Source organism: Cibotium barometz, chromosome 24, assembly GCF_041138505.1.
Source record: "Cibotium barometz isolate CiBa-2024 chromosome 24, ASM4113850v1, whole genome shotgun sequence".
Lineage (NCBI taxonomy): Eukaryota > Viridiplantae > Streptophyta > Polypodiopsida > Cyatheales > Cibotiaceae > Cibotium > Cibotium barometz.
Window position 1 is genome coordinate 52,617,320 of NC_141069.1, and position 13,830 is coordinate 52,631,149.

Genomic DNA, 13,830 nt, shown 5'->3' on the forward strand with positions numbered 1-13,830 from the left:
TTAAGTTTGTTGCAGCATGCCACTCTTGTCAACAGATGAAACCTGGTAGACAATTACCTCAAGGTCTTCTTCAGCCCTTGCCAGTACCACAAGAAAGATGGGAAAGTATTAGTATGGATTTAGTTACTTCCTTGCCGACGTCTTCCAAGGGAAACACAGATTCTTGTGGTTGTGGATCGAATTTCTAAATTGGCTCACTTCATTCCTTGTAAGAAAGGAGCTACTGCGCCAGACGTTGCTTCATTATTTGTGGAGTATATTTTCAAGATTCATGGCCTACCAAAGTCGATTATTTCTGATCGTGATCCGAAGTTTACTGGACATTTTTGGACTTTGTTATTCAAGTCTCTTGGAACTAATCTCTTGTTCAGTTCAGCTTATCATTCTCAGACAGATGGTTAGACTAAAAGAGTGAATTAGATTGTAGAGGAAATGCTTCGACATTATATTCAGTCTCAATTGGCATCATGGGAAGATTGTTTGTCTTTGGTAGAGTTTGCCTACAATAATTTTGTCCATTCGGCAATCGAAATGACTCCTTTTCAAGCAATGTATGGTCATACACTAGTTATGCTGACAAATTTTGTTTTGCAACATAAAGTGGCATTAGCTGACCAATTAGTTCAAGAAATGCAAGACATTATTCTTCAAATTCGTGATTAGATGATTCGAGTTCAAGAGAAATATCAAAAGAATGCAAACAAGAGCAGAAGACATACAGAGTTCAACGAAGGTGATCTTGTTCTACTATATGTTGCGTCTCATCGGTATAAGACAATAAAGTTCGTATTTCCGAAACTCAGGCCTAGATTCTATGGTCCTTTTCGGATTTTGAAGAAGAATTCACAACTCAGTTATAAGTTGGAACTTCCTCCTTCTTGGGAAAAGATTCATCCGACCTTTTATATTTCTTGGCTTAAGAAGTAGTATGTTCAAGGAGATTCGCCTATACCAGATGTTTCCTCCTATGTTCCTGAAATTGAAGATGAACATTTTATATTAATTCTTGAGGAGATTCTAGATGTTCGAGAGAAAGAGACTCGGAAAAAGCTTACCACGGAGTTTCTTGTTAAGTGGAAAGATCTGGATGAGTCAGATTCTACACGGCAAACTTACTAGAAGGTGCTGCCCCAGGGACCAAGGTTGATGTGTACGTACTGTACGTTGTGTATATGTACGTACTGTACGTTGTTCCGTACAGTAAAAATTTTTATGTACGTAAAAATACGTACCATTGGCAAACAATAGGACATTCAACACCTTTCTACATTTAAGGTACATAAAAGTTTGAAACATTCAAGAATCAAAATAAACCAATTTGCATGTAGTATGTACTAATTTCAAAACACACATCATATACTTGACACAATGGCTGTCAAGACAAAATAGACGTAGAAAGGCTCATACTAGAGCATACAAATAACAAATGTCTGATGTCAACCTAAAAGGCTCATACTAGAGCATACAAATAACAAATCATAAATGTCTGATGTCAAGAGTCAAGACTCAAAAGTAAAAAACACTAAGCAATAACAAAGAGTCTCGACTCGACTCTCGAGACTCTACTCTCTGAATCTCAAAACTCCTCATCGGATGAGGATGATGACACTCCTGAAGAGAGCAAGTCCCCATCTGTCAGGACGTTGCCCTCTTCATCATACTCTGGCTCTGCCATCATACTCTGCTGTCCTGGATCATCATCCTCCGTAGGCTGAATGAGAGGAACAGCCTCATTTGCCCGTCTCCGAGGAGTACGGACAGGAAGCTTTCCTCGCCGAATGGTCTCTCGTCGTGAAACTTCTGGACCTGCATCTCACCCGACTAACGGGAGACTGAGAACTCGCGCACGTGACCTCGTCACACGTCGATCCACACTCTCCAGCTCTCTGTGCAGCATGCGAATAATCTCCTCCTGATCGTTTCTCACAAGCTGCTGCTGCTGCTGCTGCTGCTGCTCAATCTCCTCTGCACTCCCCTCCGAGACCAACTTCAATTTTGATGGATCTGTCTGTTAAAAAACAAAATGCAATTCAGTGTTCACATTATTAACAGCGTAGAAAGTAGCAATTAGTAATTACAAATATTCGCTTGTAATATGTATAAACGCTAGCCCAAAGTTTCAACTTTCTAACCTGCTTGGGTGTCCCCAAAGCGTGGTAATCTCGCACAAGCTTCATATTTGCTCGGCAGTAGACCAATCTCTCTAGCTGTGCAGTGCTGAGTCGATTACGGATCTTCGTGTGAATTAGCGAATAAGCGCTCCAATTGCGCTCGCATCCACCAGCAGAGCAATCCTACATGTCACATGTGCATTGTGACGTGTCAATGGTGACAAATTACAATGGACATTGGACATGGTCATAGACAATAGACAGTGGACAATGAACCATGGTCCCAGGTCCATAACACATGTATGAAAAATGTAAAGATAGAAAACTTTACCTGTGAGAGGACACGTAAAGCGATACGAGTGAGCTTTGGAAGACCTTGTCTTCCATAACTCTGCCACCATGTAAGAGAGAACTTCGTTGCCTCCGGCCTCAACGCCACAGCTCTAGTAAAGGATGACCCTAAATTATTTTCATAGCTTGCGAGCTCTGCATCAATGTCCAACTGCTCATCCTCCTCGCAAATCAAGCCAATGTACGCATCCTTGCCCTGTAGTAGACTCCTGTCATTAAAAAGAGTTGGCTTCTTGTAGAAAGGATGAAGCAATGCAGCCATCGCACGAATGGGCCGACTCATAAATGTCCATCTCTTGTCTACAATAGCCAAGATCTCTTCCCGACTGTAAAAGCATTGACGCAACATTAGTTAACAGGCTGAATTTTGATTATAGTATTTACTATTATACATTATAGTATTATACTAAATATTTAATAGACTCTAGAGTAATCATTGCAGAAGCAAGTACATACCGATCAAGCGCCAGTGATCTGCAGCCTCTGATGTGTGTCTTCATCTCTGAGAAGAGATGACAGACTAGGCCCATGGTGGAGCCCTCCATGTCTGTGACACGCAGCAACACATAAATTGGCTGCAATGCTACTATCATAGCCTGCACCTCCGACCAAAAGGACTCATCAAGCACCCGCCGCTGTATGTATCTAGTGGACTCCTCCTGTGCGTGATGCATCTCTCTCCACTTCGGGTCCACTACTGTCTGTAGAAGTGGATCCCTCACTGCATAGAGTCGCTGCAACACAAGATACATATATGCAAATCTGGTCTTCAAGGGCCGCACCATGTCAAGTGTACTGTGACTCCTAAAGATAGCCAATGCCTTGTGCTTTTTGCGAAAAAAAGTAGTCATTTTTGTGGCATCGGAAACAATAGGCAACACCCATGTTTACTTCCGAATGTCCTCCATCAACAAGTCAAGACAGTGAGCTGCACATGGAGTCCAGACAATGTTCTTAAACTCTGCCTCAATCATCTCACCCATAGCCTTGCAATTGGAGGCATTGTCAGTAATAACCTGCACCACATTCTCTGGGCCAACCTCAAGTATAGCCTGCCGGATGTGCTCATAGATAAACTCACCTGTAATCCGCTCTCCAGCCTTTCCTGCATCAACAGCACGCAAGAAGTACGTGCCAAGGCAAGACGACACAAGAATATTAATGATGTGTCGCCTACGAATGTCACTCCAGCCATCTGAAATGATGGTGCACCCAAACTGCCCCCAACCTGCCTTCACTGGTACCAATGCCTTATCTATCAATGCTTTCTGCTCCTCAAGCGTAGTGGTCCGCATCTTATTGTATTCCAACCCCGACCAATCCTCTGTGTGTCCAACCTGGGCTATGGAGAGTGCAAGCAATCTCCATCTCAGCCACTTTTTGGCGCTCCTTCACCCAAGAAAGAGAGGCCACTCGAGAAGGCAAGGTAGTCTGCCTTGGTGCATGCATCTCTCCATCATCCTCCACATAGTCCTGCTGCTCATGCATGGTACGAGCCCTCTTCCTACTGCCAGTGGGCTGCTCCTCCTGAACCTGTGAAGAACCACCCAAGTCTCCCAAGAGTGCATCATGGAGAGCATCCTGTGTCTGTTGACTACCTTTCACCTTTTTCCCTGCACCCATTGCTGGAAAATTCTCAGCAATCAACTTATCCCTAATGTCCTTTGGTACTGCCTTGCACCCTGCACAGTTATTGGTTGTGCCAATGCCTGTCAAGTGCATAACGACGCGAGAAATGGTACTGGTGAGCTGAAAGTTGCAATACTTGCATTGCCATCGTCGCGTGCCAGATCCAGCTTGCCCTGGCGTGTTGACAATGCGGATCACATTGGTGTGCTCTTGCCAATACGGGTTAGTTGGCTTAGGCATGATGGCTCTTGAGACTTTTGTCTGCACCTGCCAAGTGCGCAGCACATATGCAAGAGAAAGAGATAAGACTCAAGACTCAAGAGGGAGAGAAAGAGAGAGAGAGGAAGATGCTCAGTTTACCTACACGCACGCCTGGCGGCAAAGTTCCAACGCTGTGGTCGCCTGGTCTTTTTCGAAAACTTTCTGCTCTCGCCTCTCTGTAACGCACGCTCTCTGGAGTCCAATAATTAAAGTTGAAAGGCCTAGTATTTATCCAAAGGCCAGCCGCCAGGCGGGCGCCCATTCATACACGCTCGGCGATTTTCAGCCAAAAAAAAACCCACACGGATCAGATCCGTACGTACGTATATATCAACCATGCCAGGGACCAAATCGATATGATGATCCTCAGGATGAGAGGGTGGAAAACTGAGTGGGAGATCATCCTTAAGCAAAATGTCTGAATGAGAAAGGAGATCTGCCAACTAAGGAACTAAAGAAGAAGATGAGACAGTTGTTATCGATGAGATAGAAACTGTTTGAGCACGAACATAAATCAATGCTCCTTCTGCTCTCTTGCAGATAGCTCATCGGGACTGGAGATGAGAAATCATAGGAATGCCAAGAATGCTCCTATCCCCACAAATCATGACAGGCTCAGGAAAACCTTTAGAGATCATAGAAAGTTCTTGAATTATTCATGACAGGCTCAGGAAAACCTTTAGAGATAATAAAAAGTTCTTGATTTATTGCTTTTCTAGCTTCAAGGCCTTGCTTTTTGGCCCTCGAGCTGCTTTTTGGAAAAGCATCTTTTAGTTTTTTTGTTAGGTTTAGGGTTCCGCATACAAACACACGCAGAGAATAAACAGCAACAAGAACACTACATAGATCGTGATTCATGCTCACACAAAGAGGGATAGCATAGAATGTGTGGAGCTCAAGAGTTGACTCCATAATATCAAAATACAATAATAATGGAAGTGTCCTTTCACACTAGATGTCCAAGGGAAAAAACCCAAAGGAAGAAAAGTACCCTTGGTTAGCCCATGTTCACATGTGGTACTACTCATAGCATAGATGTCAATAAATCCCCCCTATAGTGGCAATGTGAACCTGTATAAGCTCGGTAGCAGATCACTCTCTATAGGAGAGTAAGCCTAAAGCTTTGCGGAAAGCTTCAAACTTCTCTCGAGGCAACGCCTTTGTGACAAGGTGGTTCCAAACGTAGTGAACGATACGTTTAGTACGTTTGAAAAACGTGCTGAAAAGATTCCAAATGAAGTCAACACTGCCCCCCATATATATGTATATAAAATTTATAGTTTACTTATAAAATTTTGAAATATGACGTTTGAAGATTCATCAATGAACATTAAAGCACTTACTAATACTATACAACCTTTAATTTTAATTTTGCACAACTTACAACTTACAAGTCACAAGTGATAATGGCAAATGCAAATATCAAATAAAATAATTAAACAATGAACAGAGATGAAAGTGAGATGGATCATGGATAAATCCAAAATCATAAGACTGTAGACATATGTCATACATGATACTACAAAGAATATGATCTCAATTCATATTCCTAGAGGCTAGGCTCCTCAAACTAAGAGCTTGGGCTTGACAAACAAAGCTAAGTCTAGACTAGTCACCAAAAAAAAAAACTTGTAACTATAAACTATAATAGCAGCTAGCTACTCATCTAAACCAGATGATAACTCTGAAGAAATATCTCCATCCATCAACATGTTGCCATCCAAGTCATAGTCAAGCTCTCTGACCATCGGCACTGTAGGAATGGCGTCACTCGTATCTATGGACCCCTCATCTGAGGGACCATCATCATCATCATCATGTGCAAGAGACTCGCGCTGCTGAGCTATCTGAGCACAGCCTCGCCCTCAAACCCACCACGACGGCCTCGACCACTTGGACTGCTAGTAGAAGCTCCATGAGCATCACATCTACAATACTCATAGCTCGTGATCGAGCACGTGTAACCCTGTGATCTATGCTCTCAAGCTCTCTGTGAAGCTCTCGGTATATCTCCTCTTACTCATCTCGCAACCAATCCTCCTGAAGCTAAGCCTCCGCATCACTAGTATGAGCGAGGGACCTATCGAAGATAAAGGGATCCACCTGCCACATGTGACATGGCACATAACACACATCAAGAGTCAATACTCAATGCTCAATGCTCATGAGCATTCATTAGGACTCAAGAGTCAATGCTCACGAGGTTACGCATAATGAAGTTTAATAATAAACATTTCGAGTTGGCAGGTAATTTACCTCTTTCACACCAGTGGCTGTCTTGAGTGTGCGCAAAAGACGGAGGTTGGATCGACAAAACACCAACCTCTCTTACTCCCAAGTACTCAAGCGATTACGGATCTTAGTGTGCACAAGAGAGTATGCATTGCAATTCCGCTCGCATGCACCAGCAAAGCAACTCTACACATGCCACATAGCACTAGCAAATGTCAAAAGACAAGATTACACATTGGCTGCATTGTACAAACTAAGAACTTCAAAGTTACAAACCTGAGATAGCAATCTAAAGACCACTTTCTGGACAGTTTTGGCCTGGTATCCATGGATGTCCCACGTAAGTGGTTTCACCTTCCCCTGAACTGATGAGGCATTCAACTTGCCAAAGAAAACTCCCACCCCATTGCGGTAAACGACCAACTCCTCATCAAAGGTTACCATGTCATCATAGCTAAGCACTTGAGACATGTAAGCAGCCTTGAGCAAATTGAGTTGCGTGTTTGTTTGGAGCTCGACCTTGTTGAACATCGGATGGAGTAATGCTGCAATCCCATGAATGGGACGATGCATGAAATGCCATCGTGAGTCAACAATGGCCATTACCTCGCCACGTTTGATATTCCAAAATAGATATCCAATAGTAAGTATATCATATAACCAAAATTACACCACGTGCCATAAACCATATTACATAATAGATATTGGTCCTTGGATATACCTAGTAGGAGTGATAGTTGACGAGGTGACTAATGACACCATCTCTCTCATCCAATGAAAATGATGATAGAGGAACCCCAATGTAGAGCCCTCCATGTCGCTGAATCAGATGAAGACATACATGGGTTTGAAGCCCTCAATATCAAACCAAAAAGACTCATCCAACACTTTGCGTTGGATGTATCGAGTGGGCTCGCTGGTCGAATCACGCATCTCCCTCCATGCCGGTGATACCACCGAGGCTCGAAGTGCATCCTATACCTCATGTAGCATGCTAAGCACAAGATACATATAGGCAAATCGGGTCTTGGATGGCCGCACCATGTCCAAGTGTGAGTGGGATCGGAAGATAGATAATGCCAAGCGTTTCTTCTTGAAGAAGGTAGTGATGCGTACGGTCTCATGCACAACCAGCTTCACCCATCGAAGCTTCCCAATGTCCTCCATCATGAGGTCCAAGCAGTGTGCAGCACATGGAATCCACACAATGGATGGGATCTCTGCCTCAATCATCTCTCCCATGCTCTTGCAGTTGGACGCATTGTCCGTAATGACCTGCACCACATTCTCTTGGCCAATATCAGTAGTAGCCTCCTTGATGTGCTGGAAGATGAATGCTGCAGTGATCCTCTCCTTTGCCTTGCCTGCATCCACAGCACACAAGAAATATGTGCCCATGCAACTAGAAACAAGGATGTTGATGATATGTCTTCTCCACACATCACTCCATCCATCTGAAATGATACTACAACCATGCTTCTTCCAACAATCTCTTATTGCCTCTAGTGCATTCGCTATGCGCTGTTTCTCATCCTGTAGCATGGTTGTCCGCATCTTCTGTTAGTCTAATCCATACCAGTTCTCACATGGACCTACATTGGAGACAGCTTTAATCATTCTCTTCCATTGATCCGAGCGAAGGACATTGAAAGAGATATTGCACTCAATGAGAGTGCGCTCTATCTCTATCTCTACCTTCTGCTGCCTCTCCTCCACCCACGAGGATTGGTTCAATGTACCACGTAGAGTGGCTTGATGGTGTCGTCCTGCACTACCACATGCAATATCCTCCACATGAGACTATCCATCATCTACTCTAGCCCTCTTTCGGCTAGGGCCTGCACCTGAACCTGTGGATGGCCCTTCCACTGAGCCTGACTATGACATCTGTCCACCCACATATGAACATGTTGGCTCCCCAACGGCTGATGGGCCCATATGCACAGGTGTATCTAGCTGCTCATCCTTAATGATGACTCTACCAGCCCTACCAAGCTATGATCCGAGGAACATCCGTGGGTTTTCCCGTCGAATCTCATCAACCACCTCCTGTGGTGCATTTACACATGGTCCAATGCCACCTCCCGTACCTTGGCCAACATGATAAATAACACGAGTGGATGTGCTAGTAAATATTCCTCCACAATATTTGCACTTCCACACGCGCATGTTGGAGCACCTGACACCTGGGGTGTTGGGTGTGCCTTGAATGATGGTGTGCTTTGCCCATACGGAACTCAGTGCACGCGGCATCTATGGCATATGCACAAAAAGCAATCAAGAAAATGGAGAAATGTCAAGACGACTCAACAGTGTTATAATAAATATTTCAAGCACAAAACGATTCAGCCTGTGTGTAGGGGAGGTGCGGCAGAGGGAACCTTGTGGGCATAGTTGTCAGGTACAATACCATACGGTTCGTACGATACGACTCCATATGGGAAAATACGGTACGATATTAAAAAAATTTCTTGTCATACGATAAAATATGGTGTTTTAAAAAAATACTTATAAACTTAGGTATTTCCAATTCCAAATATGGAGTATTTTAGAAAGAAGGGAAGCATCATAGTACAGAGGAAGCTCGAACAACCATAGATAAGCCCAAAAAAAAAAACATTACCTCCCAAAAAAAATAATTTTTACAAAAAAAAGTCGGAAAAAAAATATTTTTTGCCAAAATCCGTACGAGTCCGTACGATGAGCCGTCATACGCCGTACGGAAACAACCCTGCTTGTGGGAGAGAGTCTGAGAGAGAGAGAGAGAGAAAGAAAGAAAGAAAGAAAGATATATTAACGTCCTGTCGAGGCCAAAGCTGACCTATAGGACAGATCAGAATACATCTTTAATTTGAATGTCAGTTGGAGAGAGAGAGAGAAATGAAATGAAATGAAATGTTATATTAACGTCTTCAAAAGGCCATAATGACCTATGAGACCAAAAGTTACATCATGGTGGATCTGATACAATGTCTGGATAAAAAAACCCAGAAAATGAAAAATAAAGATGATACTACAGGCACCTAGAAAATGAAACTGGAAATGGAAGGTAAACAGAAACCCTTATAGGGTGTGAATATAGTGAGGGGGGGGGGGGGGTACGCTATGGAGGTGAGTGGAATATAGTGAGGGGATACAATATCATGTGGGACGGAGGGGTACACTAGAGAGAGAGAGAGAGAGAGAGAGAGAGAGAGAGAAATGAAATGAAATGAAAATGAAATGATATATTAACGTCTTCAGAAGGCCAAAATGACCTATGAGACCAAAAAGGTTACAACAATTGGTGGATCTGATACAATGTCTGTGTAAGGAAAGCTAAAAACAACTAAACAACTAACTGAAACTGAAACAACTATGAGGAAAAGTACGGTACTAGGAGCTCCTAATGGATAACATCTGGGAGGAAAACTCCAGCAACACATCATACACATCACTATCCAAAGATGTCTCTCATCGGTCGATGGCGGATATCCTCAATGTCCTCCATGGTGAGTACTCTGACTGGACGTCTCCCATGCCGTGCTAGTATGGTCTTGATCCTCTGTTGTAGTCTCCGCCGGTGTCGAGATGGGCCTCTCATCTTGGGGCGCCTGGACCGCCCCAGCTCTATAGCCCGATCAATCAGTGTACCTCTGGTGCTGTTGTACTCTGGGGCTAGCTGCAATGCCTGCTGGCCTGACTGCTCAATCTCTAGTCGAAAGAAGTCTGTAATCTGCCTCTGTAGGTGTCTCTCCCTCTCTGATCCCCTCCCTCTCAGGAGACCCTCTCTATGTCTACGCAGCTCCAGCAAGTACAATCGGAGGCATCTCTGATCCTGGTATCTCATGACTCTAGAAAGTGGTCCGAAGCCCTCTCTGAACAGGCAGTGAAAGCGGCCTCGTATCTCATAATATACTGGACAGTGACATATGTAATGTAACTTTGTCTCTGGCTCCATCTGGCACAGCTGACAAATCCTGGCCTCAGCTGGTACTCCTCTGAATCTGCCAGTCTCAATCTCTAGCTGGTGTGAGGATGTGCGCATCTGACCAATAGCACACCGTACCCCATGAGAAAGATGAGTATCCATGTAGCTGGGTCTAATCACAAACCCATCCTCCGTGAGCTGGAGAAGATGATCTCTATAGAAAGCCATCTTCGTACCAAGCTCATGTGTCGGCTGTATCCATGTCCTCCTAGTGTCTAGCTGAGTCAAGTCCTGCCTGATAAGTCTGGTAATCTCTGCCCGTGTGAGAGAGAGGGAGGGTGCATCCAGGGAGTACTCAAATGGAGGTAGCCTGTCCATACTAAAGCCATGCAGCTGGAACCAAGCTGTCATCTGTGCATACCAACATGATCCGTCTCCCTGTGATGCCAACTGTCGTGAAGACTCCAGGGCTAAGCGAGCATATCTATCTCTAGGGAGAGCCCAAGTGCTATGTATAAAGGAGACTGATCGAGTGAGTGCCTCTACTACCAATGGGGGGGCAGCCATCTCTGCACGGATAATATCATGTGGTATGGAGGCCTTGGCCCTAATCATCCGAGAAATCATAGAAACCAAGGACCTCTCCATACGTCTCCATCCATGGGTGCTACCAGCTCGGCTGTGGTGATAGGTCCCCATATCTCCACTCCATACAGCATGGCTGAAGTGACCAAAGTGTCAAAGAGCCAGAGCTTTGTTCGAGGTTCCTGAAACTGAACCTGCGAACACATCCTCTCTAGTCTCCCCAATGCTGCATAAGCTCTCGTCAATCTGGTCTCCGCTGCTCTCCTCAAGGAAAATAGTGGGCCACTAAAAACCACACCAAGGTAAGTATATGCATCTGTATACTCCACTGTCTCCTGACCATATGTAAAGGTGGGTATTGACCTCCTAACCCACTGTGCTGTGGTGTTAAACACCATCACCTTGGTTTTACCAAGGTTAACAGACAATCCACTGTCCTCTGCAAACGTGTGCAATGCATCCAAATGACGCTGCATCCCCTCTGGAGAATCTGAGATCAGCACAATATCATCAGCATACAATAACAGCAGAATCCATGTCCCTGCTAGCTGTGCTCCTATTTAGTGGCCCACTATTTTCCTTGAGGAGAGCAGCGGAGACCAGATTGACGAGAGCTTATGCAGCATTGGGGAGACTAGAGAGGATGTGTTCGCAGGTTCAGTTTCAGGAACCTCGAACAAAGCTCTGGCTCTTTGACACTTTGGTCACTATTTTCCTGAAACTGAACCTGCGAACACATCCTCTCTAGTCTCCCCAATGCTGCATAAGCTCTCGTCAATCTGGTCTCCGCTGCTCTCCTCAAGGAAAATAGTGGGCCACTAAAAACCACACCAAGGTAAGTATATGCATCTGTATACTCCACTGTCTCCTGACCATATGTAAAGGTGGGTATTGACCTCCTAACCCACTGTGCTGTGGTGTTAAACACCATCACCTTGGTTTTACCAAGGTTAACAGACAATCCACTGTCCTCTGCAAACGTGTGCAATGCATCCAAATGACGCTGCATCCCCTCTGGAGAATCTGAGATCAGCACAATATCATCAGCATACAATAACAGCAGAATCCATGTCCCTGCTAGCTGTGCTCCTCTGTCACCCTCCCGCTCTACATAGTCTGAAACCTCATCCACATACATCCCAAATAAGGTGGGAGAAAGGGGGCAGCCCTGTTTCACCCCAATAGTGTGCAGAGAGAGAGAGAGAGAGAGAGAGAGAGAGAGAGACTTGAGCGTGTGCGCGAGAGAGAAAGAAAGAAAGAAAGAAAGCTGTATTAACGTCTACTAGAGGCCGAACTCGACCTATGAGACAAATCAATGTACAACTGTCAATGTCTTCTGGATGTCCAGAAAAAAAAGGACAAAATGAACATGAAATAAAGTATGAAAGTATTGAGCTAGTGGGGGGGTGTGATGGATGGAGCACTACTGCTAGAGGCTCAATATGCAACCTATATGCGCGGGGGAGAGAGAGAGAGAGAGAGAGAGAGAGAGAGAGAGAGAGAGAGAGAGAAAGAAAGTTATATTAACGTCTACAAAAGACCCCAAGGGCCTATGAGATCAAAAGTAATACAATGGTACCATGGGTACACTCAGCCATGGAAAACTAAAAGAAAAAGTAAAATGAAAACATGTGACAGTACATGTGATCAACAGATGATCCTGTGTACAGTGAGAGATGCTGTGATCAGCTACTGTCGATACCCACCTCGGCCAGAACCGATCTGATGGTGGAGTGAATGTCAGGCCTCTGTGATGGGAGTGTGACATGTCGACGGAGAACCTCATGAATCCGTCTCTGTATGGTGGAGGGTCCTGATGCTCTGGGTCGGGGACGTCTCGCTCGCAGAATAGATCCAGCTCTCTCACTAAGAACTCCTATGGGGCGTGGAGCTGGATTGTGGGTATGGGTATGGGTGGTGGGCTCTGATGTCTTAGTAGAGGAACTGTTGTGGGCAGTAGATTCCGATGTGGATGTATGTAGCACAAGGAAATCTATGATGGCTCTCTCTGAGGTGTCCTGTCGGAGCCGGGACTCTCTCAGCATGCTGCCTCAACACTACATCCCTGTGTCGTCTAAGCTCCATCAAGTACATGCCCAAGCACCTCTAATCCTCAAACTGTATCACCCGTGTGAGTGGTCCGAATCCCTCTCAGAAGAGAGAGAGAGAGAGAGAGAGAGAGAGAGAGAGAGAGAGACTTGCGGGAGAGGGAGAGGGGGAGAGAGAGAGAGAGAGAAAGATAGATAGATAGATAGATATATTAAGCGTCTACTAAAGACCCAATGGGCCTATGAGACCAAAGTGATACAATAATGTCCATGGCATATCTCATCATGGAATGGAAAATAAAACAGAATGAAAACATAAATATAGCTAAGAGAGAGAGAGAGAGAGAGAGAGAGAGAGAGAGAGAGTTGCACGGAGGGGGGAGGGGAGAGAGAGAGAAAGAAGAAAGAAAGAAAGAAAGCTGTATTAACGTAGAGAGAGAGAGAGAAAGAGAGAGAGAGAGAGAGAGAGAAAGAAAGAAAGAAAGATTTTATTAACGTCTTCCAAAAGACCGAACTCGGCCTATGAGACAAATCGGAGTACCTGTATGGGGTATCCTCTGTCATCCCAACAAAATGAAAAAGTACTGAATAAAAAAGCTGAATCTGGGTGTGCAGGGGATGGAGCTCTATTACTAGAAGAATGCAAAGCTATATGCATGGAGTATACAATCATGATATGCAACCTAGCTAGCTGCATCCTGTA

The 13,830-nt window shown here is 44.6% G+C and overlaps 2 protein-coding genes across 2 annotated transcripts in view; both read right to left on the reverse strand.

Annotated features, from left to right (window-relative positions):
• Nucleotides 1–13,830, reverse strand: part of LOC147625441 (PRKR-interacting protein) — a 57,688-nt gene that overhangs the window by 16,816 nt on the left and 27,042 nt on the right. The window lies entirely within an intron of this gene.
• LOC147625442 (uncharacterized) lies at nucleotides 1,393–3,341 on the reverse strand. Its single transcript, XM_086818773.1, has 3 exons — nucleotides 2,443–3,341; nucleotides 2,133–2,294; nucleotides 1,393–2,008 (listed from the first exon to the last, which is right to left on the reverse strand). The coding sequence occupies exons 1-3, from the start codon at nucleotides 2,809–2,811 to the stop codon at nucleotides 1,814–1,816; spliced, it is 726 nt and encodes a 241-aa protein (XP_086674899.1). The 5' UTR covers nucleotides 2,812–3,341; the 3' UTR covers nucleotides 1,393–1,813.

Bases quoted from the DNA above. Each gene is read 5' to 3' on its own strand.
- LOC147625442 (XM_086818773.1), bottom strand. From the start codon at position 2,811: ATGTTGCGTCAATGCTTTTACAGTCGGGAAGAGATCTTGGCTATTGTA. The intron at 2,295-2,442 runs GTAAAGTTTTCT...TGTGACATGTAG, and splicing joins CTTTACGTGTCCTCTCACAG to GATTGCTCTGCTGGTGGATG. The intron at 2,009-2,132 runs GTTAGAAAGTTG...GTTTTTTAACAG, and splicing joins CTTTGGGGACACCCAAGCAG to ACAGATCCATCAAAATTGAA.